At 41.1% G+C, this 27,038-nt stretch overlaps 1 protein-coding gene across 3 annotated transcripts in view; it reads right to left on the bottom strand.

The window, feature by feature from the left end:
• Positions 1-1,628: 1,628 nt before the first annotated feature.
• CKAP5 (cytoskeleton associated protein 5) overlaps positions 1,629-27,038 on the bottom strand; it is a 114,900-nt gene continuing 89,490 nt past the window's right edge. For all 3 annotated transcript variants that reach the window (XM_082628608.1, XM_082628610.1, XM_082628609.1), the window contains exons 28-44: positions 25,685-25,810; positions 23,566-23,715; positions 23,057-23,260; positions 22,712-22,847; positions 22,093-22,286; positions 20,939-21,111; positions 19,590-19,763; positions 19,248-19,368; positions 9,927-10,106; positions 9,245-9,432; positions 8,184-8,259; positions 7,266-7,454; positions 7,036-7,173; positions 6,526-6,609; positions 6,272-6,431; positions 2,503-2,654; positions 1,629-2,352 (exon numbers count right to left, since the gene is read on the bottom strand). In XM_082628608.1, coding sequence (XP_082484734.1) covers positions 2,107-2,352; positions 2,503-2,654; positions 6,272-6,431; positions 6,526-6,609; positions 7,036-7,173; positions 7,266-7,454; positions 8,184-8,259; positions 9,245-9,432; positions 9,927-10,106; positions 19,248-19,368; positions 19,590-19,763; positions 20,939-21,111; positions 22,093-22,286; positions 22,712-22,847; positions 23,057-23,260; positions 23,566-23,715; positions 25,685-25,810 — 2,691 coding nt within the window. In that variant the 3' untranslated portion in view covers positions 1,629-2,106. The remainder of the gene's footprint in view (positions 2,353-2,502; positions 2,655-6,271; positions 6,432-6,525; positions 6,610-7,035; positions 7,174-7,265; positions 7,455-8,183; positions 8,260-9,244; positions 9,433-9,926; positions 10,107-19,247; positions 19,369-19,589; positions 19,764-20,938; positions 21,112-22,092; positions 22,287-22,711; positions 22,848-23,056; positions 23,261-23,565; positions 23,716-25,684; positions 25,811-27,038) is intronic.

Genomic DNA, 27,038 nt, shown 5'->3' with positions numbered 1-27,038 from the left:
TTTCTGCTCTCACAGCAGTTATCAGACTTGAGTAATTTGTTTTTCTGAGAAATGGGAACAAGAAGATGTAGAAGTGGATTCTTACAGGGTTTGGGCAAAATCTTAGGAGTTACAGAACTTTCAAGATGCCTTTTCACAGCACATTCTTCAAGGTTACTGAAGGTTACTGATGGCAGAGGTTACTGTCTGGGATGGAGCACGGCTCTGACACATCGTTGCCCTTCCACGTAGCTCCAGAGTTTCTGGCTGACATTGGTGTATTGCTCTTCCTGTTGGGTGCATTTATGACTCGGGGAAGCAGGCACTACAGCCTACGATAACGTGTGACAGCGAGTTGCCACTGGTGTAAGGTGCTGATCACTTGGTGACCGTCTGCAGGACTGTTGAGAAGTCTCACCCCTGGGCTTGGAGTGGGGTGGAGCACGGGTGCCTTGTGGTCACCTTCTCGGCCTAGGATCTAAGATCTTTAGATATCATGGCTTAAAGCGGGAAGGGACTTAAGGTAGGTAACCTTCACCCCCCCCTCCCCTCCCCTTTTTTTCCATTCCCATTTTTTAATACATCAGGGAAGAGAGAATTAGGACTGAGTTCCCTGTCCTCATTCTTCGGTTCTAGTTGACCAGAAAGCAGGGTAAAACTGGGAACTCAGTGAGCTTGCAGGATCTTGACAGCCCTGAGCTATAGCCAGAGCAGGGGGAAGGGATTAAAAGTTAGTTGTAATACCCCAAAATCTGGTTTTTAAACAAGGGTGCACATTCTCACAAGACTGCTGGACTTTGGTTTTTCAAATTAGCTGTGCCAATTCCAGACCCAAGCACAGCCATTCTTTCTAAATGTGTTCCTTCTCTACAGCAACGAACTCCTCTGTCGTCCCTTCAGTGAAGGCCTACTTCCTGTGTGCATTGTAAGGGAGAGAGCCAAGTTTAATTTCTTACTTCAGGCAGCACAGGAGCCATCTGAAAATCATGACTAGAATCAATACAGCACTCATTTTCCATCAACCTTTCATTTCTTTAACACCAGTTCAGTAAAAGTTGGTGTAGAAAAGTTCCTTTGGACTTAATGTTTTCTGACTGTGGAAGGAGGTCTTGTGGAATGTTATTGCAGATGTGAATCCTGTTTATTTCTGGCCTTTACTGAGACTGAGTGTGAAGGAACTGTTAGTCTAGATTCAGAGACTCTGCTAACCAGGCAGGAAGCCCCTATGCTCTTGGTACTCCTTTAGTCAGATGACCCCAAATCTAGATGTGGTGTGACAGCCACTGTAGCCCAGCTAATCCCTGGGCACAATGTCATATGTACTTGGGCAGTAAAAGTAGTAGGGAGCCTAAGAGCTCATTGGAACCAATGGTGATTGATGAGGGGATGGAAGTCGTGACCAAAATCTCAAAACAGGGAGGAATGAGATTTCTCTGCTCCCCTAGGAGTTGCATGCAGAAAGCAGGAGAGGTGAGTGCCTCTTATTCCAAAGGAGTGAAAGGACCAAGTCTGTGAGCCAAGAAAAGGCAGAGCTCCTTAAGCAGCAATTACGAACCTTTCTCTTAACTGGCCGAATACCCAGCTGGTCCCAAGAACAGGTGATGGAGAGCTGCCCAACACTCCCAGAGACGGAGCATCTTGGGACACAGTTATAGTTAATGCAAACTTTATTTATAAAAGACTCTTAAATTAGTTGTATCATGCCATGCATTCATAGAGAATACAGTGACCCTTCAGGGCTACAAGGAGAAGAGCTCACAAACTCAAAGGAAAACTAGTAAAGCGTTTCTAACAGTTAAAAGCTAGGAAAGATTAGGACAACTTTACAAATGAGCAATTAAAAATAAAAGAAAAAGGCTATGGAAACTAGTCTGAGCTGAGAGAAGGGCACCTGTTTACAGGTCTGTACACTGAACTAAGACACAGACAGGCTTCTAGAGAGGCAGGATGCTGGCGGGGAGAAGCGGAGGATGTGCAAAGACTTGTGCCACAACGACTCCTCCCCCAGGTCCATGGTATGATACATACAACCAGTTTGTGTACACTAGGCCTGCCAAGGCCACTTTAACTATGAGACTCCTAGTTTAGTAAACTAAAGCTGCAGGGCGCCAGGGGAGTGGGGTGACTTCATTTGCGACTGCTCTTTATTCTCTCCAGTCTTTTTTTCAAGTCATCAATGTTAGCTGTGGAGGAGGAGGATGTAGTCATGTTTCCTGAAGAGTGAGTCTGGTTGGAATCCAGATCTGAATGCTGGTGCTGCTCCCGTGACTCCCGGAGCTGAGAGAGTTTGCTGTGCAGCATGTCTGTGGAAGAGGCAACGGTAGGAACTGCTGGTTTGGAAAGCAGAGAGGTCAACGGAGGTCGGTCATCTTGCTGTTGAGAGAAGAAGAAACATTGTCCAATCAGGTCAGGATGTGGCTCTGGAGCAACATACCCTGAGGCTGGGACACTGCTGCTCTGGCCAGCCTGTCCCTGACCTGCTGGTCATCGCCCTCCCTGCCCCACACAGGAGAGGAGCAGTACCTTTGTATTGTCCAGACCACATCGCTGTCGCAGGATTTTTAGCCTTTCCAGGTAGACAGATGGTCCCACTTCTTCTCCATTTGTGTTACCTATGGAGGACCCTGTGCTTGTGGGAGTGGGCACACATGTGACTTCCATCTGGGGGGAGATGCCTAAGTAGGAAATGTAGAAGGAATATTCAGATATACACCCCCCCCCACCCCGACTGCCCTCGTTAACCTCCCACCAAAGGGAACAATTTGGGCCTTGAATATCACCACTGTACTTGAAGACTAAAAAAATCCACAAGAATCTACCTGGAGTTGGTGATAAAGGGTGCTCTGAAATATACAAGATACGCTTAATGAGAACTTCCAGAACTGATAGAGAAGGGCACTGAATGTTAAGTTGGACCATCCATCTACATCCTGAGCTATGCAGGGGTTGTATTCTTATAATCCCACGGCTGACCTGGGCAATCCAAAGAGCCTAAGCTACTCCTGAGTATATGGTAAGTGCCCAAGTGAAGAACCTAAGGACTTTATTTTATTTTACTTTTTTTTTGAAGAATTATTGCTATTTCATCTTTATTTTTTTGGGCTGTGTTGGGTTTTCGTTGCTGCGCGCAGCCTTTCTCTAGTTACGGCGAACGGGGGCTGCTCTTCATTGCGGCGCCCGCGCTTCTCATTGCAGTAGCTTCACTTGTTGCAGAGCACAGGCTCTAGGCATGCAGGCTTCAGTAGTTGCAGCATGTGGGCTCAGTAGTTGCGGTGCACAGGCGTCAGCAGTTGTGGCTCGCGGGCTGTAGAGCACAGGCTCAGTAGTTGTGGCGCATGGGCTTAGTTGCTCCGTGGCATGTGGGATCTTCCCAGACCAGGGCTCAAACCCATGTCCCCTGCACTGGCAGGCAGATTCTGAACCACTGCGCCACCAGGGAAGTCCCCCTAAGGGCTTTAAATGTTTGCAAGAATTAGACTAGGTTTGGACCAGGTGATACACAGGGCAAAGCTCTTATTCAAACTGGGGAGGACAACAAGGAGCTCAAGGCTACTGTCTGTTCTTAAGGAAGAGGGGTAAACTGCGGTGTCCAACAAGGAGGGGTAGGAACTGGAGCATCCGAGATCAATATTCTGGCAGTAGAGGGGAAAACCAAAACCAAACCAAACCAAAATCCATCACAGTTCTAAATTTCTGAGAAGGAACAATCACAAAGTGCAGGCATTTAAAATATCCAGTTTGATATCAATGAAAAGGCATTATATTAGTCAAAAGATAAAGTACTGGGAAGAAAAACAGTAAACTGAAAAGTAAAAGAGGTTACTCTAGGGAAAAAGGAATCTTTTAATGTACAGATGAGAACACTCTGAGAGGGTGAAAAATGAAGACTAATGCAAAAAGGCAGTAAGAGAAGACTGAACACTTTAAGGCATTCAGTTACCAGTGGGGTTACATGCTTGTGTTGCAAATGTTGAACATCACAAGAAAGGACTCTGGAAATGAGAAACAGAGGCTCTACCCTGATCAGCTCAACCATGGGATGTCCATACATGGCTACTGGACACTGCTCGCTGTTCTTCAAGAAGGAGACTCCAAAAAAAAAAAAAAAAAGAAAGAAACTCCAGGTCTCGGAGAGGGGTAATTTAAGGTGTTAAAAATAAGAACAACTATTGGAAAAACAAACAAACAACAAAGGGACTTCCCTGGTGGTCCAGTGGCTAAGACTCCATGCTCCAAATGCAGGGGGTCTGGGTTTGATCCCTGGTCAGGGAACTAGATCCCACATGCATGCCGAAACTAAAGATTTCACACGCTGCAACGAAGATCCTGCACACGGCATCAAAGATCCTGCGTGCCGCAATTAAGACCCGGCACAGCCAAATAAATAAATAAATGTTAGAAAAATATTAAAAAACAAAGAAAAAACAAGAACAACAAAAAGAAACAATTTAAGAGAATACAATTGACGCTGCAGCTTAGAAAGATACATGGTGAGAGAGAACATGACTGGAATCTGAAAACCACAAAGGAACAGTTTCACAGGCAAACAGATTTTAGAATGTAAGAGTAGGTGAGCTTCACCGAAGTCAGAAAGAACTAAATGCAGGACCAATGTGAGAGCTGTACTCTGCATGATAAGGGAACTTTAGCAGTTGGGCCTTTTTTTTGGTTTAAGGCTCTTGACAGCTATTTTTTGTAACTGATACCTCCTAAATCTCCCTTTTGTCCCTAGGTCCTTGAGCAGTAACTCTCCAGTATAGGCGTTTTCACTGGGGGGACAGTAATATTTCAGCTTAACATCAGGATAAGCATTCACTCATATATTAAACAAAATACCTGCTGTGTGCCCACCACATGCCAGGCAACAAAACCGACAAAAATCTTTACCCTTGTGGATTGACTGATTGATTTTCCACACAGCTTGTAGGATCTTAGTTCCCCGACCAGGGATTGAACCCAGGCCCTCAGCAGTGAGAACACAGAGTCCTAACCACTGGACCGCCAGGGAATTCCCGCCCTTGTGGATTTTAAATTCTAGCAGAGACGGACATCACACAATTAATCTAATAAACATTATGTTACATGGTGTGTTAGAGGAGGTTACGTACTATGGGGGGGTGAGGGGTAGGTCGCAAATTTTAAATGAAGCCTCACTGAGGCAGTGACAAAGATGTGGAGGAAACAAAGATTGTCCTGGAGAAGAGCAATCTACATGCAAGAAACCGCCAGTGCAAAGGCCCTAAGAAGGTGTACGCCTGGTGCGTTCCAGGAACAGCAAAGGGGCTGGTGAGGCTGAAGTGGAACAGAAGTCAGAGAGTGTAGGAGAGAGGCAGTTCTAGAGGTATCAGGGGACCACATCATGTCAGACCTCACAGGCCTTTCTTGTAAGGCTTTTTGCTCTGCTGAGTGAAAGGGAGAGCCTTTGGAAAATGTTTGAGGAGCACTGTTTCGATGCTATGTGTGGAAATGACTACAGGGAGGCGAGAGTGGCAGCGGGGAGACGGTGCAGGAGAGCGCTGCAGTCCACGTAAGAGAAGATGTTGTTCAGACCAGGGCAGTGGCAGTGAAGGAGATGAGAAGTGTGGGTGGATTCTGTGTATGTTTTGTAGGTAGAGCCAAAAGAATTTCCTGACAGAGAAAAAGAGAATACTCAAAGGTTGGGGGTCTGAGCAAACTAGAACGACACGGTTGCCAACCAGTGAGGTGGAGGAGAATGCAAATGGAGCAGGTTTTGGGGGGTTATCAGGAGCTCGGTCTTTGACACGCTGAGTTTATGATGTCTACTGTACCAGAAACCCAGTGAGATGTCTTGCACGATCTATCAGCAGAGATCAGGAAGGAGGTCTGGGCTGGACATCGGACAAAATTGGGCTTTGCTGGCATAGAAATGGTATTTAAAGTGATGAGAGTAGATGGATTAGTTAAGGGGATGAGAGTAAGAAAGAAGAGATAATCATGGACGGAATCCAGGGGGACGTCAACATTAAGAGTTCAGGGAGAGGAAGGATCTGTCAGAGAGGCCAAGGGGGAATAGCAGCGAGGAAGGAGGAAAGCAAGAGAGCACGGAGGACCGGGAGCCCAGGGGAGACACTGTCTGAAGGGGAGAGGACGTTGCTGTTGCCAAACACGATGGGTCGAGGCAGGTGACTGAGGGTTGACTACTCTCTGCATCACTGGTGACCATTAAGTACTGAGGTGCACGGATATAAATGTAAACCCATCAAAACCCTCCAGTGGCTGACGCTGGGAGCTATTTTGAGCTTATTCCTGGAGCTACCAGAGGAAACCATACCTGTTGAAATGGGAATACGGCCTTTGCCCTCCCTCTCCATCTCAATCACCCGAAGGCCTCTCTCAACATAGCTCTGGAAGAACTGTGAGGAATTTTTCAGAAATGGTTCAATGTCAGCATCTGAATATTTCTTCTTATATTCATATAACTCTGCTAGGCCCTGGTTAACAAGAAAAAGGAAGAGGTGGGGATGGCTGTTAGTGACTCTTTTCCATAAAGCAGATCCCTTTCCCTCTCAACCCTTTCCCTCTCACCTCTTTAGTGTTCTCTTTAGAGCCAATCTTCTTAAAAATCTCAGCTAAGAAATCATTCACTTTGGCCTTTGATGATTTTTCATCCTAAAGACACAAGAAGGAATGACTGGTTAGACCTGAGTTATTAATTAGGAACCAGTGGTTGGATAAAAACTGAAAATATCTCAAAATCCAGACCTTCCAGGTATGTTCCTGCAAATAACAGAAGCATCAGTGCTGCGGGGGCTGCAGCAGAAACATTAACAATCTCAGGTTTTCAATGAAACTTGATAAGGAAAGCCCCTCCCCAATTAGAGCTCACAGTGATTTATCTAGGGACCAGTGCCTTAGGCACAGACACAGAAACCTTTCTTAGGAACAAAAAGCCCAAGGTTATAGTTTATATTTGAAAACGTCAAGGTGATTGGACCAATCCCTGAGCCTTCATCTTAGGCCCTGAGAAAGAAAGGCTCCGGTGGCTTATCCCTTTGACAAGATCACATCCCTTAATCTTTCAAGTCAGACACTCACGATTCGAGATGCTCCCTTTTCTGTTTCCTTATCAGACTTGCTCCCGGTCTGGTCCATACTGTGCTTCATCATCCGGCAGAGGTGGGCCTCCAACTCTGACTCATTCTTGTTGTCAATCATTGTTAGGTGGTCTAGGATCTGAGGAAGAAACGTGCACATTCAATGGCAGCGATGCCATATCCGTGACGTTCTCTCAAGCTCTCTTGGGAATGGTTGCTGTTCTCACTCACCTTGGGCCCTTTTAATTTGCATAAAGTGTGCAGCAGCGTTTTTAGGGTCCTTATGGGAAATTCACTTTTGCATTGCTTTAGTTTCTCTTTGGGGAAGACCTTCATGAAAATGTGTATATCCAGAAGAATTCTGTCCAGATTAATGCTGTTGATGGTATCAGGCAGTAGTCGAACCATTCTCCAGAGACACTATTGAAAAAAGAAACAAAAGTTAGAAGGAGTCACTGAAGAATGAGGATAATCTCTGTCACCATTCATTTCCCCTAAGCTCTGGGATCATTCATTTCTAAAAGATGGTCAGGGATATGAATGGGGCACCTCATCTTTCAAGTTCAGCTGCTAAGCACGAACCGTTTTATTTACTTCAACCATGTCACTGGCTAACGTGTGACAAGCCATCTACCTGACCATCTCCATTCCTCCTTCCCACTCCCTAGAGATGGGGCCCTAAACGATGAGAAAATGTGGAAATTCTGTCTTGGGTTTGTTTGGTACCCGAGAGTAGAGTAGTTCATATTACCTAATCAAATCTAACCCGAGGAGACAAAATACTTTACACTATTACAGTATAATAACAGTATTATGATGTTACAGATACATTCATTTGCAGTCTTCCAAAAATAGACCAAAATATTATAAATCTATACATATCTTTTCCCCCAAAAGAAATGAAATTTGTTTCATCAAACTTCTTGCCTTTTGATTCTAGGCAAACTGGTGAGATATTTACAAAATAGCTCTTCCTTTTCACTGTTTGAGGCCAGGAATTTTTTAGGCCTGAGCTAGGGGTATAAATTGGAGGAAGGGAAAAATGGAGAGCAACTATATTTTTCAGGTGTGCCTTGACTGATTTGAGTTAGTTCCAACTCCTCTTTCCCCACACTTTGAAAGAAAGAGATCAAATTATTTCAACTTCACCTTCATAACAAGCTCTGAGAATTTGGGAGAACTGGCTGTTGCTAGCAGGCTGTCTTGGAGCAAAACAAGTAGGGCACTAGAAAACAAACCCAACACAACAGCATTAATAAGTTTCAAACCTGCTTTCCAATTAAAATCAGTAATTGAAAGCCAAGTGTAATTTACAATAGCCAGATCATGGAAGCAACTTAAATGCCCATCGACAGACAAATGGATAAAGAAGATGTGGTACATATATACAATGGAATATTACTCAGCCATTAAAAAGGAACGAAATTGGGTCATTTGTAGAGATGTGGATGGACCCAGAGACTGTCATACAGAGTGAAGTAAGTCAGAAAGAGAAAAAGAATTATCGTATATTAACACATATATGTGGAATCTAGAAAGATGGTACAGATGAACCGGTTTACAGGGCAGAAATTGAGACACAGATGTAGAGAACAAACGTATGGACACCAAGGGGGGAAAGTGGTGGGAGGGTGGTGGTGGTGGTGGGATGAATTGGGAGATTGGGAATGACATCTATACACTAATATGTATAAAATAGATAACTAATAAGAACTTGCTGTATAAAAAATAAATACAATAAAATTTTAAAAAAAAGCCACGTGTAAAAATTCTTTATCCATCTGAGAAACTGAGAGCTCATGGATCAGGAACTGTCTTTGATTACTTGACACTCATAGTTATTAAGAAAATAAACATCATTTAAGCTTTGTAAGTTACCACTTGGTAAATGGTAAAGCTTGTCACTATTTTTCATTGTCACTGGTAGCGAGACAGAAAGAAATGTACATGAAATGTACACAGAAGAGAAGGTAACTGACGAACTCCACAGTCCTATTCTAGAAAACTCCTAATACTGGCTGGTTTACTGAGTTGTTAACTAGCTTTAACTGCTGTCTCAGGTTGGAATACCTTCTCTTGAGGAAGAGAAGAGTAATAAATCAACTTATCAGGCAAACCTAAGCTTACAACTGATCTAAGTGCCTCCTGGTTTCTATGCGTAGACAAAAGAGAGGCTGTTCCAGGCTCTAATGCTCAGAGTACAGATATACCTCAGGATGTTGGTCTGGTCTGACTTCTCCAGAACTTTCACCACCAAGAGGTTCACAGAGCGGATCACCTGTTGCCCTTCCTCCAGATCTTCAATTCGAGAATCCAGCATTAAGGTGATGAGGCCATGCATCAGGTCTTTCAGAACTCCAGTGGAGGCCTCTCGGGCGAGGCTTTCTATCTGAAACAGCTATCCAATCATAATTGCATTAGAGAGCCATGAAACTCAATATACAGATCAAGGAAGATAAACATGGGTGGCATATTCTAATAAATGATTATATTGTATTTATAAAAATTCAGAGTATTAGGAAAAAAATAAAAATCACTACACTCTCCCAAACCGCCAAGAATAGCCAAAATTAATTGGTGTGCTTCCTTCCTGTTATAAAAGTATTTTTAACGTGAGTAGTCATCTGTGAAAAGCCAGCTAAGGCCCAACCATGACTGATGAAGAAACTGGCAGGAAGCAGAATTTCAGGTAGTCTGTAAGTATCCTAACAATAAGGTAAGCTGGAGTGTTGCCCAACATCCAGTGGAAGTAGCCAATGGCTTACATGTAAAATTCCAAAAATGACATATGTTTCACATGTTTCACTGGAACATCTGAACCAACTCAGGCCTGAGAACCTGGGTGGGATGAGAGACTGAAGGGAAGCTCATGATCTGCAGAAGTGTCCCTACCGAAATCATGTTGCCGATGATACAGCTATACAACTTGATGATTTCATCCTTCTCCAGTTTCTCATCTGCCATATGTGTGTTGTAGATGAGTCTCAGCTGCATGAACGTGGCTATCAGAAACTGATCAATATGGCCAGACATGGCTTCTGCTTTGTCTTCCTGTCTCAGGACCTCATCGATCTGATAACAAAAATTCAAGATGTATTTTCCAAGCTTCATATTTCTAAGTAGCAGGAATACACTGTAAGTCTCTGTAATATTTATTAGCAAAGCACTTCTAGTATCTTAGCTTGAAAAAACCCAGTCACCTTTTTACATATAAATAACTAGTCCTTAGGGACTCAATCATTCAACAGATATTTACAGAGCAAGACTATTAGGTGAATTAACTGCAGCTCCTATTCTAAGAGGCTCACCATCTAGTTTAAGGAATAATAATCCTTATGTTTAAACGCTAATTTATTAAAGAGAGTGTTTTTATACCTGTTATCTCATTTGATCATTTCAACAGCTCTAAGAAGTAGACAGGGCTGAGAGTAAGATCTTCATTTACCATATGAGAAAAGTGAGGCCAGTAAGATCAGGCTACTTAGTTCAAACTCAAAACTCAGGTTCCCCACAACTGGATCCAGGTTCTTTTTGCTTCAGTAGACTGGTTGTCACTAATGGTAAAATGTTACTATGGGAAAAACATGTATTTCCTATTCACTACTGTAAAAAGACCTTTATTTTTATGATTACATAAATTACACCCTGAGACAATCGTGCCAATAATCTTCATGACCATCCTTTCATGCAGGGCTGCTATACTGCACAACTCCAGGGGTCACCATTTATACAGACTGCAATGTGAATAGTGCCCTCTGGTGTTGAGGAAGCCAGTGGTCCTACTTACATTTCTTTATGCACGTATACCCATAAGCACATACAATTTTATATAACTGGAACTGTTTAACAATTCTGTTTCAACATGGACAAAATAAAAACAAATATATATATTTTTTGGAGGGGGGCTTACTCTTTTTCCAAGGTAATTAACAACAACCACCTGATATATATTCTTTCATGTTCACAGAATCATTTATAACCACACATGCACACATAGATAGGGTCAAGGTTTAGGGCACTGTTTATTCCATAAGAATATTTATAGTACATACACTTCTCTGCATCTAGCCTTCCTAACAGAAAATTATGAAAATCCCTAAAGTCAACAGAAACGGTTCTTTTTTTTTTTTTTTTTTTTTTTTTTTGCGGTACGCGGGCCTCTCACTGCTGTGGCCTCCCCCGTTGCGGAGCACAGGCTCCGGACGCGCAGGCCCAGCGGCCATGGCTCACGGGCCCAGCCGCTCCGCGGCATATGGGATCCTCCCAGACCGGGGCACGAACCCGTATCCCCTGCATCGGCAGGCGGACTCTCAACCACTGCGCCACCAGGGAGGCCCGAAACGGTTCTATTTTTAAAGGCTGCATAATAGTCCACATGTGCACATACCAAAACTTAATCATTCCCTGACTCTTTCAACCTGTTTCCAGTTTGGATATTTTGTCCACTATAAATAATGTTACAATAAACATCTTTGTGTATATATATCCCAAGGTACTTGTGTTTTAATTTCTAAAAAAAAAAGCGCGCCATGGGACTTTCCTGGTGGTCCAGTGGTTAAGACTCCACGCTCCCAATGCAGGGGGTCTGGGTTCGGCCCCTGGTCAGGGAACTAGATTCCCACATGCGGCAACTAAAAGAGCCCGCGTGCCGCAACTAAAGATCCCGCGAGCTGCAACAAAGATTCTGCACATGGCAACGAAGATCCCCGCGTGCTGCAACTAAGACCTGGCACCGTCAAATAAATTAAAAAAAAAATGCACCAAGAGCTTAACTTTTAAGGCTGAAACATTTAAAATTACGGTATAATAGATATTACTATATTGCTTTCTTTAAAAAGGCACTAACATGTAATTCACATTTCTACGTTTAATGTATGAGAGTACTGTTTTTTCAGCGTCTCTATCAGCTGTATGTTTTACTACTCAATTTTACTTTCTGTCACTCTGATGGTTTAAAAGTGATTATCTTGGGAATTCCCTGGTGGTCCAGTGGTTAAGACTCCATGCTCCCAATGCAAGAGGCGAGGGTTTGATCCCTGTTTGGGGAACTAAGATCCCGCATGCTGCACAGTGCGGCCAAAAAATAATAATAAACAAACAAATAAATAAAATAAGTGATCATCTATTGTTACTTTAATTTGCGTTTCTGTGGCGGGGGAGGTGCTGAACATCTTTTCATGTGTTTACTGGCCAGTTGGATATCTTCTGTGATTTGCCTATTCATATCCTTGAGTTAGTTTTTTTTCTGTTAGGTTCTCTTTTTCTCAAGAGTTAATAAGAGTTCTGTTTACTGTCGCTATTAATCCTTTATCAGTCATATGGTCATATGCAAATATATTCTACAATATAACACTCGTTTATTGACAGTATATGGTAAATTTCTCCACATTAAAATCTTAAAAATTTTAAATGATCAAATTTGTCTTTTCTTTTTAGGTTCTGGGTTTCCTTCCTTATTTTTTAATGGTCTCCCCAAATTCCTTGGTTATTTCAAAAAATTTGGGAGAGGGATCAGTTGTTTCAAGTTTCTACAGGGTTACATGTGTTGTTATCTTATCTAAAAAAAAAAAAAAATCTCTTCCACATCTATGGTTGGTTCCTTCTTCATCCCTGATATTTACAATTTTTGCTCTCTAATCAGGCTAGGATTTTTAATTTTAATTTTTTTTAACAAGAACCTGCTTTTAGATTTATTATCTTTAAAATCTATTTCATGAATTTTAGCTTTATTATTACCTACTCTCAAATTTCTTTTGATTTATTTTTTATTGTTTGAATTTCTAAGTATAAGTTCCTTTATTTTAGCCTTTCTTCAATAATAAATGCATTTCATGCAATATATTTTTCTGAGTTCAGTAGCTTCGGAGTAGAGTTGTAGAGTGAAATGCTTTCCTTCACTGCTAAGAGTTTTGATTTTTTTTTTTGATGAAAGAGTTAGGAGGGTGCTTCATACTTTCCAAGTAGCCAATATTTTTGTGATATTAATATCATTTACTAAACATTTTGTCGGGTTATCAGCAAAGAATTTGGTCAGTGTATCTTTTACTTTTTGCGTCTGTTAAGAGATTTTTAATGACTCCTCCGCTCCAAGCTTCCTTTAGATGTGAGTCTATTTCTGGGCTCTTTGTTCCATCCCAATGCTCTGTCTGCTTTTCCCTGGGCCAGTACTCCACTTAATTAATTACAGTGGCTCTATAATCACTGTTGATACCCAGTGATGTAAATCCTCTCCACTGTGTTTTTATTTTAAAAAACTGTCTTAAAATAAAACTGTCTTTGCTATTCTTAGGCCCTTTGATTTCCCATATAAATTTTAGAATCAGCTTCTCAACTGCAGAAAAAAAACTTAAGATTTTGATTGGAATGGCATTGAATTTACAGATATTATTTAAGGAGAAGCTGGCATTTTTATAATCCTGAATCTTGAGAACATAGTATATTTCTATTTATTTGGAAATGCAACAAAATAATGTCATTCAACAAAACTTAAAAATTTTCTCTGTCAAGGTCTTACATATTATACACTGCTTGATCACTCCTAGGTACTTTAATTTTTTGTTGCTCAGGGTTTTATTTTTTTTATTATGGTAAAATACATATAACTAAGATTTACCATTTTAACCACTTTTAAGTATACAATCCAATGACATTAAGTATATTCACAATGTTGTATAACCATCATCCCTATTTCCAGAACTTTGTCATTATCCCAAACAGAATCTGTACCCATTAAATAATAACTCTCTATCAACCCTCCTGCCCTTGGTAAACTCTATTCTAGTTTCTGTATTTGGCTATTCTAGGTACCTCAAATAAGTGGAATCATATAATGTTTGCCCCTTTATGCCTGATTAATTTTATTTAGCATAATGCTTTCAAGGTTCATCCATGTTGTAGCATGTGTCAGAATTTCATTCTTCTTTGACTGAATAATATTCCATTGTGTATATATATGTATATATAAATATATATACACATCACATTTTGTTTATCTGTTCATCTGTTGATGGACATTTGGATTGTTTCCACCTTTCGGCTATTGTGAATAATGCTGCTGTGAATCCTGGTGCACAAGTATTTGCTTAAATCCCTGCTTTCTAGGAGGGCATCTGGGGATCTTATTGTAATTCTATGTTTAACTTTTTTTTTTTTTTTTTTTTTTTCTTTTTGCGGTATGCGGGCCTCTCACTGTTGTGGCCTCTCCCGTTGCGGAGCACAGGCTCCGGACGCGCAGGCCCAGCGGCCATGGCTCATGGGCCCAGCCGCTCCGCGGCATATGGGATCCTCCCAGACCGGGGCACGAACCCGCATCCCCTGCATCGGCAGGCGGACTCTCAACCACTGCGCCACCAGGGAGGCCCCTATGTTTAACTTTTTGAGAAACCGCTAAACTATTTTCCACAATGGTTACACTACTTTAGTTCCCACCGGCAATACACACAGATTACAGTTTCTCCACATCCTGGCAAACACTTGCTATTTCCCATTAAAAAAAAAAAAATCCTAATGGGTGTGAAGTGGTATCTCATTGTGGTTTTGATCTATATTTCCCTAATGCCTAATGATGGTGAGCATCTTTTTACTTGCTTATTGGATATTTGTGTATCTTCTCTAGAGAAATGTCTATTCATGTCCTTTGTCAATTTCTGAACTCAGTTTTGTTTTTCTGTCATTGAGTTATAGGAGTTCTTATATATTCTGGATATTAATCCTTCATCAGATATATGATTGGCAAATATTTTCTCTCATTCTATACGTTGCCTTTTCATTCTTGTGATAGTGTCCTTTGATGCATACAATGTTTTAACTTTGATGAAATTCAATTTAATTATTTTTTCTTTAGTTGCCTGGTGTCATATCCAAGAAATCACTGCCAAAATCACTACATGAAGGTCTTCCCCTATGTCTTCTTCTAAGAGTTTTATAGCTTTAGCTCTTATATTTATGTCTTTGATCCATTTTGAGTTAATTTTTGCATATGGTATGAGAGTCCATCTTCATTCTTTTGCATGTGGATAAACATTTTTCCCACCATCATTTGTTTAAAGGACGGTCCTTTTCGCACTGAATGATCTTGTCACTCTTGTCATTCAGGTCACTAATCCCGTTTCTGTAGTGATCATTATCTCCTTCAGTCCATCTATTCAATTTTTTAAAACTCTAAAACCATATTTTTTTTGCTTGGAAGAATCTTTCTGCACCCCATGCCCTTCCCCATTGTGGTCATCTTGTCTCCTTTAGCAATTTCATTTTGCCAGGACATTGCTGTTCTGGTTATTTTGTTTTATTCTTCTTCCCAGTTACTGGGTGCCTTAAGGCATGTTATTACTCTTTACATATTCAAGATTCAGTCTTGGGTCTACCTTTTGGAAACCCTCAACAATGGCAATAAATGGGAGATAGAGCATTTCTGCCCTTGTAGGCTTGTGGTATACCAAATGGCAAGCTGTCAGTCATTTGGCAAAGTACCAAGAGCAGGCATTTCTGCTGTTTGGTCTCTAAAGGTACAAAAGTCAGAGACTTGCCAGCCTCAGAGAGTAAATTCAGCCCTTCTGTTCAGCTCCCTGTAGTTCCTTAGGGGCAAGGGAGGACACCAGGTACTCCTATTAACACTCACATAAGCCACCACTGCCCCTCCTTTAGGGCACCTACCGATCTCCACAGATAAGAGAGATCTGTCTCCAGGATTTCTGGTGTTTTGATCCTCTTCTCTGTGCTCTGCACTATTGAACCTCAGGTTTTCCTTAGGCCCATATGGGAAAAAGTCTTGTACTTGTACCAGACAGAGCTTGAGATTTGCTTAGACACTTCAGATACTACCCACCAGACCCGCCAGCTCCTCTGCTCAGAAAAGGCAAATGGGTTTGGATTGAAGTTGATAGAGAAAGGCAACAGGGATGCATGCATTCAAGTCGCTGTTTTCCAGACTCCCCGCCATTTGTTTTCTTCCAACAGCAAAAGTGTTAACAGGAGGCTATTTGTCAAGCAACATCAAAAACCTCGTGCTGGGGGCCTCCCTGGTGGCACAGTGGTTGAGAGTCCGCCTGCCGATGCAGGGGATACGGGTTCGTGCCCCGGTCTGGGAGGATCCCATATGCCGCGGAGCGGCTGGGCCCGTGAGCCATGGCCGCTGGGCCTGCGCATCCGGAGCCTGTGCTCCGCAACGGGAGAGGCCACAACAGTGAGAGGCCCGCATACCGCAAAAAGAAAAAAAAAAAAAAAAAAAAACAAAAAACCTCGTGCTGGGATTCCGGTTCTGCCCTTCTGCTCAGACCTAACATAGCAAAGACGTATCTCTTGATTTCCAATCTCTCAAGCCTGCTCTTCCTCCATCCTTCCCCATCTCCGTACACAGCACCACCATCCACCCAGTTGCTCAAGCCAAACAGCAAGGAGCTACTATTGATTCCTCTCCTCCCTTACATTTCATATCCATTCTATCACCAAGTCCTGTGGACTCTACCTCTGAAAGATACCCTGAAACCATTCACTTTTCTTCCTCTCCACAATGATCGTCCTAGTGCACATATCTTTCATATGAATTTCGACAATAGCTTCCTAACAGTCTAACAGGCCTCCCAGAATCCACTCTTGCCCTGCCTATAATCTGGTCTCTATGGAGTGGCCAGAAGTGACTTTTTCCCCAATTAAAATAAGTTCAAACATTATAGAAACGTTGGAAGTATAGTAAAAGAACTTTTTAAAATCCTGAATCATTTGCAAGTAGTCAGTCTGATGCTCCATGACCCTCTTGATACTTCAGCATGTATTTCTTTTTTTATTTTTAATATTTATTCATTTATTTATTTTGGCTGCACCGGGTCTTAGTTGCGTCATGTGGGATCTTTAGTTGCAGCATGTGCACTTCTTAGCTGCGGCATGCGGGCTTCTTAGTTGCAGCATGCGAACTTAGCTGTGGCATGCATGCAGGATCTAGTTCCCAGATCAGGGATCGAATCTGGGCCCCCTGCATTGGGAGCGTGGAGTCTTACCCGCTGGACCACCAGGGAAGTCCCATCATATATTTCTTAACAAGACATGCTCTTTCATAATCATGATACAAGGATCAAAGTCAGGAATACTGATGTTACTACCACCTAATCCTCAGGCTCTATCCCATTTTCTCCAGTTGCCCCGATTATGTTCTTTATAGCCAAAAGGCCCGTCTAGAATCATACACTCTAGACCAGTTCCCTCAGTCTTTCCTTGACTTTCTTCACCTTGAGATTTTGAAAATGTCCCTCAATTTGCACTTGTCTGATGTTTTCTCATGAATAGACAACATCAGGAATCTCAGCAAAGTAATGCAGAATTCCCACTGGATCCTATCAGGTGGTACATGATTTCATTTTGTCATATGATTGATGATGTTTACTTCGATCACTCAAGGTGGTATCTGCTAGGCTTCTCTATTGTCAAATTATTCTTGGTATTTTGTATTTTGAGGGTACTTTTAATATATTAGTCCTTTGTATTTTGTGGAGAGGTACTATGAAACTATGTAAATATTCCATTTCTCTTCAAATTTTTAACTAGCTTATATGTGCATGGACTTGTGGTTTCCTATTTTATTAAATTCAGTAAATTTACAAATTGTATTGTTTATGGGGTTATAACTCATTACTATTATTATTTATTTTGATGTTCAAACTGTGCTCTCTTCCAATAGGGAGTCTGTTCTAGTTGGCCTGCATGTCCTTCTGACATGTCCCTACAATTCTCTGAGCCTATCCTTGCTGTCTAGCACAACAAGATACTCCAGAATCATCCAGTACTTTCCCTGATTCAGCTCTGGAATCTGCCACTTCTTAAGGAGCTGTTATTCCTTTTAGAGGAAAGTGGTATTTAGGAGACAAGATCTGGGGGTGCTCATTGCTGTTGGGGTGTTGCTGTTCTCAGGTCCTCTCAGTGGAAAGAGCCAGGGAACATATGCATATCATCTGTAACATACATTTATATACCGCATATATACATACGCACATACATTTACATTGATATTTATTTCTATATCTGTGTATTGAAAACCATGAGTTCATACTGACACATCTAATTCCGGTCCAACACCAGAGTTTCTATTTTCTTGTCCTTCCATATTTGTATCACCCTTCTCTGACAGTAAGAAACTTGGCTCCCATTTTCCTTATTGTATTTATTTGACCAATCCCTTTGTTTGTAACCAACCTCCCACCTCTGCCACCAGCTGTTCCCCAGGCCCACATCTTCTGCTTTGGCTCTGACTCCCTATTCTGAGCCAGCCGCATGCCGCCCTGCTCCTCTCCAACACACATGGATGTCCTCCTCACCCTGCCTGGGGTCCTTCTACCATGCCACACTGGCTCCCCCCACGGACATCTTCCTCTTCCTGCTTTGGCTCTGATTCCCGGCTGTGTGTCACCCCTCCTGAATGACAGCCTCCTCACAATGTTTGGGCTTGAAGACCCTCACATTGGGCCACTGTGGCTCTCTACTCCCACCCCCTTGCCACAAGGTAGGTGCCTACCTTGTTTTACCCTCCTCCTGGCTTTATGACTAGACTGTTACGGAAGGGAAGCAGAGGAAGAAGAGAAAGGTTTTTTTAAAAACATGTAGCTTCTTTTTCCTCAAAATTCTCTAATGGCTTCCCATCACATTTAAAATCCAAAACCTCCCTCAGGGCTTTTAAAACCCCACATGATCTGGTCTCTATCCACCTCTCAAATCTCATTCTGTACCATTCTCTCTCTTCCCCACTACGTTCCAGGCACATGGGCCTGTACTGTTTCCTGGACCACACCAAAGTCATTCCTACCCTAGAGTTTTTGTACTAGCTGTTCTCTGCTTGAACCCCGACCACCAATCTAAGTAACTAGTACTTAGTTCCCTCTCTCCCATCACCCCATTTGAGTTATATTTACACAGTAGTTACTATTATCTGATATTTTATTTGTTTGTCTCTGCCCACCAAAATCTAAGAAAGTTCCATCAGAGCTGGTTCCTACCAATTGCTGTTTTTCAGCCTCTGGTGAAAGAATGCAACTGTAAAAAGCAAGGCTCTATCACAGCTCTATCCTGTGAGGCAAGTGATGTCTGGCAGTGGTCCCTGTGCACTTTTTTCATCAGGGAGGTACTGAACACTGCCTGCCTCCCTTAATACTGTAACCAGTGTGCAACCGTCACTATTACAGCCTCGACAGCCACCAGGGGAATTACTGTCATGGGTAATACCCCCATTACCTGTGTCAGAGCTTGGATGCTTGTGTTGATGTCACCACTGGCTACTTGGGAGATAATGAAATTGATTGTGGATGCTGTATTACTGTGCATATCATCAAAGTGTGGAGAAACAGCCCGGATCCTAGAGAGTGGAGCAAAGGAAAATATTCAATCTTTATTATAAGGTATCCCAATGAGTTGGAATTATGCAGTTCCCCACTAGATCCAGGTTTTGGTAAAGAACCGCTATTAGTCAGAGAGTAATCTGTTCTAAAAAGTTCTAACTGCACAGAGAGCTCTTTTCAACATATACACTCTGATGATCATGAACTGCTTATACTTAAATGAAATGGGTTAACTTACTTGGGTTCAGGAATAAGGACTGGTTCAAAAATGTCATCCAGTTTGTGCTGAACAAGTTCTGGCATTTCACATCGGACTGTACCATTGTCATTCTCAATCTCATCTAGATCCAGCTGGAATTCTCGGCGAACCATCTGGGCTGCCTCAGGATGCCCACTCATGCTTCGGGCTTGGCTAAGGGAAGCAAAAGGAGGCTCCTCAACTAAAAGAGACTTCTTAACCAAAGGGCAAGAGTAGCACTGCCAGCTGCCCCAAAGCTGCAAGACAGATGTTCAACTTCTGGTTTCAGCCCCCCTGAATGATTTAAGTCCTTGAGTCTAAGCAAGTGCCTTCAATGGGCAACAACACTGGTTCATGAATATCCTAAGAGAGAAGACTGACTTGTACTTACAGTACTGCCAAGTTGTAAGTATTCTCTCTAGTTCATTAAAGCCAACAAACCTTGTATGCTATTCCAATTGGGGCAGTAAATAATAAAGAATATTTATATTGACTCAAAGCTCACTACTTCTGGGCAAAAATTTAAGAAATATCTAGACTGCCTGGTTCTTTTCTACCAATTTAACCAGTGTTTACGTTTTTCTAATTATAAGCATTATCCCATGCAGTGTTCAGTAAATTTTATACTTGAGAGACAGTCAATCACCTCTTTTTAGGAATATTCACTCAGGTCAGGGCCAGCATTACATCCAAGCAATAGATATTCACAGTCTCCAAATTCAAATTGGTTAAAATTATACTCATGATATGATCTAAAATAGAGCTATCTTGCTTATTAGAAGGCAGTTTTTTGAGTCCCTAAGCCAATTCTGGGTTGCATGCATTTTACTCAGCCTTATCTGACGAATAGGAACCTGTGCACGACCAAACATAACACAAGGAAGAAGGTGAGCCCATATTTTAGCCACATGACATTGAGCTGACACTTCTGCTAGCCAGTGGACTTTCAGGGAAGGCTTGATTCATGGGATACTTGGACACCCTCTACCTGGTTATAAAGTCTACACCAATAGCCCTCCAGAGGGGATGAATCCAAGTCAGAAGTTAGAAAGATATAAGAGCCCTGCTAATGAGAAATTAGCAGGCAGTACTTACATCCTATAAGTGCGATACATAACTCTGTCCACGGAAAAGCAGTGAAAGAAGGCACAAGACTATTTAGAAGTGGTTTTGAGACAAAGACAATGAAGACTGAAGGATTTAACATTTGGTTACAAGACATTTACCCAGACACTGTGTCATGCATGATAATGGCTACGAGAACTCAAGATTATGTTACAGGCTAAGCTCTGAGCACACAAGGCAAAGTCCACAGAGATGCCCTCGGACAACTATCTCCATCCACATACTTGAGTCTGGAGGACATGTCCTCAGCTGGTCCCTTGCGTAGCATGTTGGTATTGGAGCTTATGCTCTGTGTGCGCTGAGGTTTCTCTTCCACCTGTTTTACTGGTGCAGCAGAAGGCCTCTTTGCTGACCGCTTAATCCTCTCCTCAAGCATGCTCATATCCTTTTCAGAAAGCTGTCAAAAGAGACCAAATTTAATTTATTAGCACACCCCTCTACTAGAATATGAAGAGAATTAAAAACCTAATTGGAAGAGCCAAGAATTAATATCCATTTTCATGTCGAAGCAAACAGAACCTCGTACGTTAGGGTAAGTTTCCTTTCAAAACACTACATCATTTTAAAATCGACTATTGCTAAAACCTGACTTGCTATATAAGAGAACATATGAAAGAAGGAAAGGACAGAAAAGGAAAGGCTATGAATAACTACAAATAAAAAGGTCAAGAATTAAAGGGAGCTTCCTCATTTTTTGGTGTCACCACTAACTAGCTGTGTGGCTATGGGCAAGAAGCTTCACTTTTGGTCATCTGTAAAATTCCCATCTGCTTTAGTTCCTTCACTGGCCTTGTAGTGAGTATTTAATGAGATTAATACAAGTAAAAATATATAAGCACAGGGTAAATACACGTGGTACTAAGAGGTAACTGGAGTGAAGAACAGGTCCAGCCACAGCAGTGACTGGCTCAGAGGAAGTAAGGAGTCAAAAGCAGAACCTTCTATGCTTGGAGAGTCTGGCTCATAGCTGCAGCTCAAGACCCTTTTGATCTGACAGGTACCAGAATCCACATTATACACAAGTGAGTACTTGTTCACTAGAAAATAAATGCACTAAAAATTACTGAGGAGATTACCAGGCAGAATTTAAATCCCAGACTAGCTCAGATTTCTTGATTCAAAAATAGTTTTCATCTAAAGCAATTTGTTATGAGGGGAATGCTCAGAAAAGAAAACCTAATTTCCAGTAAAACACAGCCTAAATGTCCTACAGTAATCAGAGACACCTCAAAGGTTTATATGGATTCTAGGACATATCGATAGGTTGAGTTTTAACAAAGAGTGGTAAAAACTTAGAGTTGAGACGGTATGAAACTTGACACCTAAGTGATCTGGCAATTCACAACAGGCTGAAAACGTTCAGAGAAGAGTCACTCACCGTCCCAATCAGTTTGAACACCTGATCCCCATGTACGTTGTACACTGTGACGATGGTGTTGAGGGCAGCATTGCGCACAGCGTTGTCGCGGTCTCCTATGTGAATCGCTATCTCCTTTAAGGCTTTTCCTGGGGTTGGTTGGCAAACGTTCATGCCATAGGACTCGACCAGACACCCTAGTTCTTCTAGGCACTCTGGGGAGAGAAAGGCCAGATTAAGGAGACTCAACAGAGATTTGGCACAGAGACCTATCTTTACTAGATACATTTTCCCTGGCATACGTGAAGGTCTAAAATCTTATTCTGGCTCTGCCCTGAATTCTTCCTCGTTTACTGCCTTCTATAAAATACACAATGAAACAATGGAGTTATAGCAAGGGCTCCTAGAAGAAAGAGATGCCTGTGAGTCAGATGGCCCCTGTGCACTTGATTTTGTCACCAGGGTGGTACTGAGCAGTGCCTGTATCACCTGATACTGTGGCTCCACCAGTGTGCAACTCATCACTCTCACAGTCCACATCAGAAGGTTAGAATCAAGAAATTTCCTGGTTCATCTATAAGTTATTTCTTCTAGAGGTCACTGTTGCAGACATAGGGCTCAATTTAAATTGTTGCTTTACCTGCTCTCTGCTTAGAGTTTTTGGATTTGGTTCCTTCCATGATGAAGGGGAACATCTTGCTGGCTGGGTAGACAAGGCACATCCGGTTCAGGATGGCACGGACATCTTTACGAATGACATCCTTTGGTTCTCCAACCTAGTCAACAAGGAAAATAATGATTAAGTGAGGCATTTTCTGGGTAGCAAAGGTACCCCCTTGTGTGTCACTACATCTTGAAAGAATAGAATGAGCGGTGGAAGGTATCATCATCATACAATAAATGAAGAGGGGAGAGGGAATAAAAGTACAGGAACTGAAGTAGCTGGGAACTTGAGTAATCTTCCAAAGTGAGAACAACACATTACCTTGAGGATGAGATAGGGGATGAAGGAAGATGCTTCATTCTCAGTAAGATGATACTCCTCCTCACTCAGCAGGGTGAAGAGCAATTTTAAATATTCTAGGGCTTTCATTAGGACGCTTGTATTGGTGTCAAAAAACCGCAGGGTAAGCCACTTTAAGATCAGATCCAGGCAACCAATGACACCCTCTTTTTCACTCTCCAAGTGCTTGAAAGAGAACAATACAAAACCCTCACAAATTAGACTGTATAAAAATTTAAGTTCTATTAGGCAAGTAACTCTCAAATTTTATGGCAGTGCAAAAAGAAAATGATAGATTTTTAAGCCTCCATTTAAGACCCCAAATTACAGACATATAGTCATTTATTCTACCAGATAATAAGAAAGCTCTAAAAACAGAGAACATGGTGTATTCCAGTTCCTTCTCAATTCATGCAAACTTCCGATTATTTCACAGGGCTCAGTATTTTCATGCCTGAGACTCATGCATATTTATTTTGTTGCAAACTTACATCAACCATGACAGCAAGGGCTTTGTTGTGATGCTGAAAGTCTGAGTGAAACATCTCATCTTGTAACCATTTAGCCACACAGCTAGACATCTGAGTTTTTAGTTGCTCAATGTATTCATCCCGCGGAGTAGTAAAATTCCACTTCAGCACCTGAAAAAAAACAGTGAAAAGGAGCTGTAAGGTGTTCAACTGAAATGTGGTACAGAACTCTATTTAAAGCAGCTGCAGGAATCAGTTTAACAGGATATTTTTAAATTCACCAAGATGAATGTATAATTAAGTATGAATGCAAAATGTACTCTCAATCTGTCTGTCATACTTCTGGAAGCTTAACTCTGAAAATCTTCTAGGAATAGAATTTTCAGCAATTCTTACTAGAAAAATCAATGATCTATTATTGTATAACATGGTGGATACTGCTGGTACAATTTTAATAAAGGGCAAATTTGAAATATCTATCAAAATTTTAAATGTACATATTATTCTAGGAGTTTAATATAAATATACTTACATATGTGCACAAAACTTATATTCAAAGATGACTATGGCAATATAGTTTATAAGAGTGGAAGATTAGAAGTAACCTAAATGTTCAACGTAGTGGGTTGAGGATAAAGAAAGGTACATACATATGATGCATCAATAAACAGAATGAATGTATACATGCGTGCAGATATGGAATGATCTTTAAGATATATATTTCAAATACCATTTAAAGAAAAAAGTAAGATTCAGAACAAAGAGTATGGCATGTTCCCATCTGTGTAAAACGAGGGCTATATATTTATATATATATGAATGTATAGGTATGGAATATTATTATTTCTGGAGTAATACACAAAATAACTGGTAATAACATCCTCCCTGTGTAGGGAGACTGGAGTGGGAGACATGCTTTTCATACTTTCTGTACTTTTTTTGTATTGTTTGAATTTTTAAAAATTCTAATGTATATATTTTGAAAAGTTTTAACTGATTAATAAAACCAAAACAACATCAAAAGCGAAATGATCAAACTAGCCATATATAGTTACAGCCACTATGGAGAACAGTATGGAGGTTCCTTAAAAAACTACAAATAGATCTACCATACAACCCAGCAATCCCACTACTGGGCATATACCCTGAGAAAACCATAATTCAAAAAGAGTCATGTAACAAAATGTTCACTGCAGCTCTATTTACAATAGCCAGGACATGGAAGCAACCTAAGTGTCCATCAACAGATGAATGGATGAAGAAGATGTGGCACATATATACAATGGAATATTACTCAGCCATAAAAAGAAACGAAATTGAGTTATCTGTAGTGAGGTGGATGGATCTAGAGTCTGTCATACAGAGTGAAGTAAGTCAGAAACAGAAAAACAAATACCGTATGTTAACACATATATATGGAATCTAAGAAAAAAAAAAAGGTCATTAAGTACCTAGGGGTAAGACGGGAATAAAGACACAGACCTACTAGAGCATGGACTTGAGGATATGGGGAGGGGTAAGGGTAAGCTGTGACAAAGTGAGAGAGTGGCATGGACATATATACACTACCAAACGTAAAATAGATAGCTAGTGGGAAGCAGCCACATAGCACAGGGAGATCAGCTAGGTGGTTTGTGACCACCTAGAGGGGTGGGATAGGGAGGGTGGGAGGGAGGGAGACGCAAGAGGGAAGATATATGGGAACATATGTATATGTATAACTGATTCACTTTGTTATAAAGCAGAAACTAACACACCATTGTAAAGCAATTATACTCCAATAAAGATGTTTAAAAAAAAAAAAGCAAAATGATCAAACTAGCCATATATAGTTACCAAATCTATCTTTAAGGTGTCAGGTACAAGAAAGAATAAAGGAGTAGCATATTACATATGTGTAGTTGATAAAAAATCAATGACTACTTTCCAGTCTTTGATTCTAAAAACAAACAAAAAACCCCCCCAAAAACCCCCCAAAAATAGTCTTACAGAAACAAGATATAATTTATAAGCAAAAGATTCAGTTAATTATTAGATATTTCACAATGATATGAATCAGACAGAAAAATTATTCTTGATTACAAAACGAAACTAAAACAGACAAGCAAAAAACTCCTGAAGATTCTTATTTCTTCCTTACCTTTAATCCTTTCTCATCTTTCATTCTTTGCTCCTTTCCATTTGGAACAACAATAAAAATAGGACCAGATTTGTCTTCATCTTCCTTTAAGCTGGTTTTGCTTGGCACTTTCTTTCCTTGTGCAGTCTACAACCAAGGTACAGGGAATACTGATTAGCTAGACTACTTCTTGGGAATTCGCTGTTACTGCCCAGCAAAAGGGCACTATATAAACCAGAGACACCTTTCTATATCATATTCCAAATGAAACAAAAAAATGAACCACAGAATCTTGCATTTGATATGTTTGTGTACAGGTTTTCTAAAAATGTTTCTAATAGCACTCTTAAGTAACTGTTGGTTAGTCCTTGGGCTGGCATGTGATGTGGTTGGAAAAGCTGCTATTATATATCATTGGTCTGGGTTACAGGCTATTTTTGTTTCTTGGATAGTTCTTTTAAAAAAATTATTGATATAACTGACATATAATGGATAGTTCTTTTCTTTCTTGAAATCTTCAACACTGTTTACAGCTTTCCATATTAATGACATTTTGAATGGTATACACACATTTCACATAACTTAATTGAGAAAACTTTTCTGTTTCTCTGTATATAAAATGTATCTCTATAACATTACTGTAACTGGAGACCCTTTGAATCTGTTTCTAGAAAGAAATTTGCTAGAAACATTTTAAATACTTAAGTTACTAAAGTGGCTTTTAGGGACTTCCCTGGTGGTCCAGTGGTTAACAATCCATCTTGCAATGCAGGGGACACCGGTTCAATCCCTGGTCAGAGAACCCAGATCCCACATGCTACCGGGCAACTAAGCCCGCGTGCCACAACTACAGAGCCCACGTGCTCTGGAGCCCGTGCACCAGAACTGGAGAGAAGCCCGCACACTGCAACGAAAGATCCTGCATGCCTCAACTAAGACCCGATGCAGCCAATAAATAGATAGATAGATAGATTTTTTTTTAAAGTGGCTTTTAAAAAGAATCCAAGATTTAGAATCTTTGTATCAGATGGAAAGAAACTGTGAACACATGGCATATATATTTAAGGTAAAATTTGAATTTCATTACTGGAATTATTATTATAATATTATAAATATAGCAAAAGTCTGCTAGTTTTAGTAGGCCAGCATTTCTTTCTAGTTCAAACACTTAAGTCATTCAGTCAAAACAAATGTGAGATCATTTATGTGAAACTGCTTCGTAAACTGCAAAAGACTGAAAAGAGAGTGGCATTAAGAACAGAGTCAAGGGCCTCCCTGGTGGCGTAGTGGTTGAGAGTCCGCCTGCCGATGCAGGGGATACGGGTTCCTGCCCCGGTCCGGGAGGATCCCATATGCCGCGGAGCGGCTGGGCCCG

Source organism: Mesoplodon mirus (genome assembly GCF_964341445.2).
Source record: "Mesoplodon mirus genome assembly, chromosome: 7".
Taxonomy (NCBI): Eukaryota; Metazoa; Chordata; class Mammalia; order Artiodactyla; family Ziphiidae; genus Mesoplodon; species Mesoplodon mirus.
The sequence above is the reverse complement of the archived record's forward strand: the minus strand, read 5'-3'. Positions and strand labels throughout refer to the sequence as shown.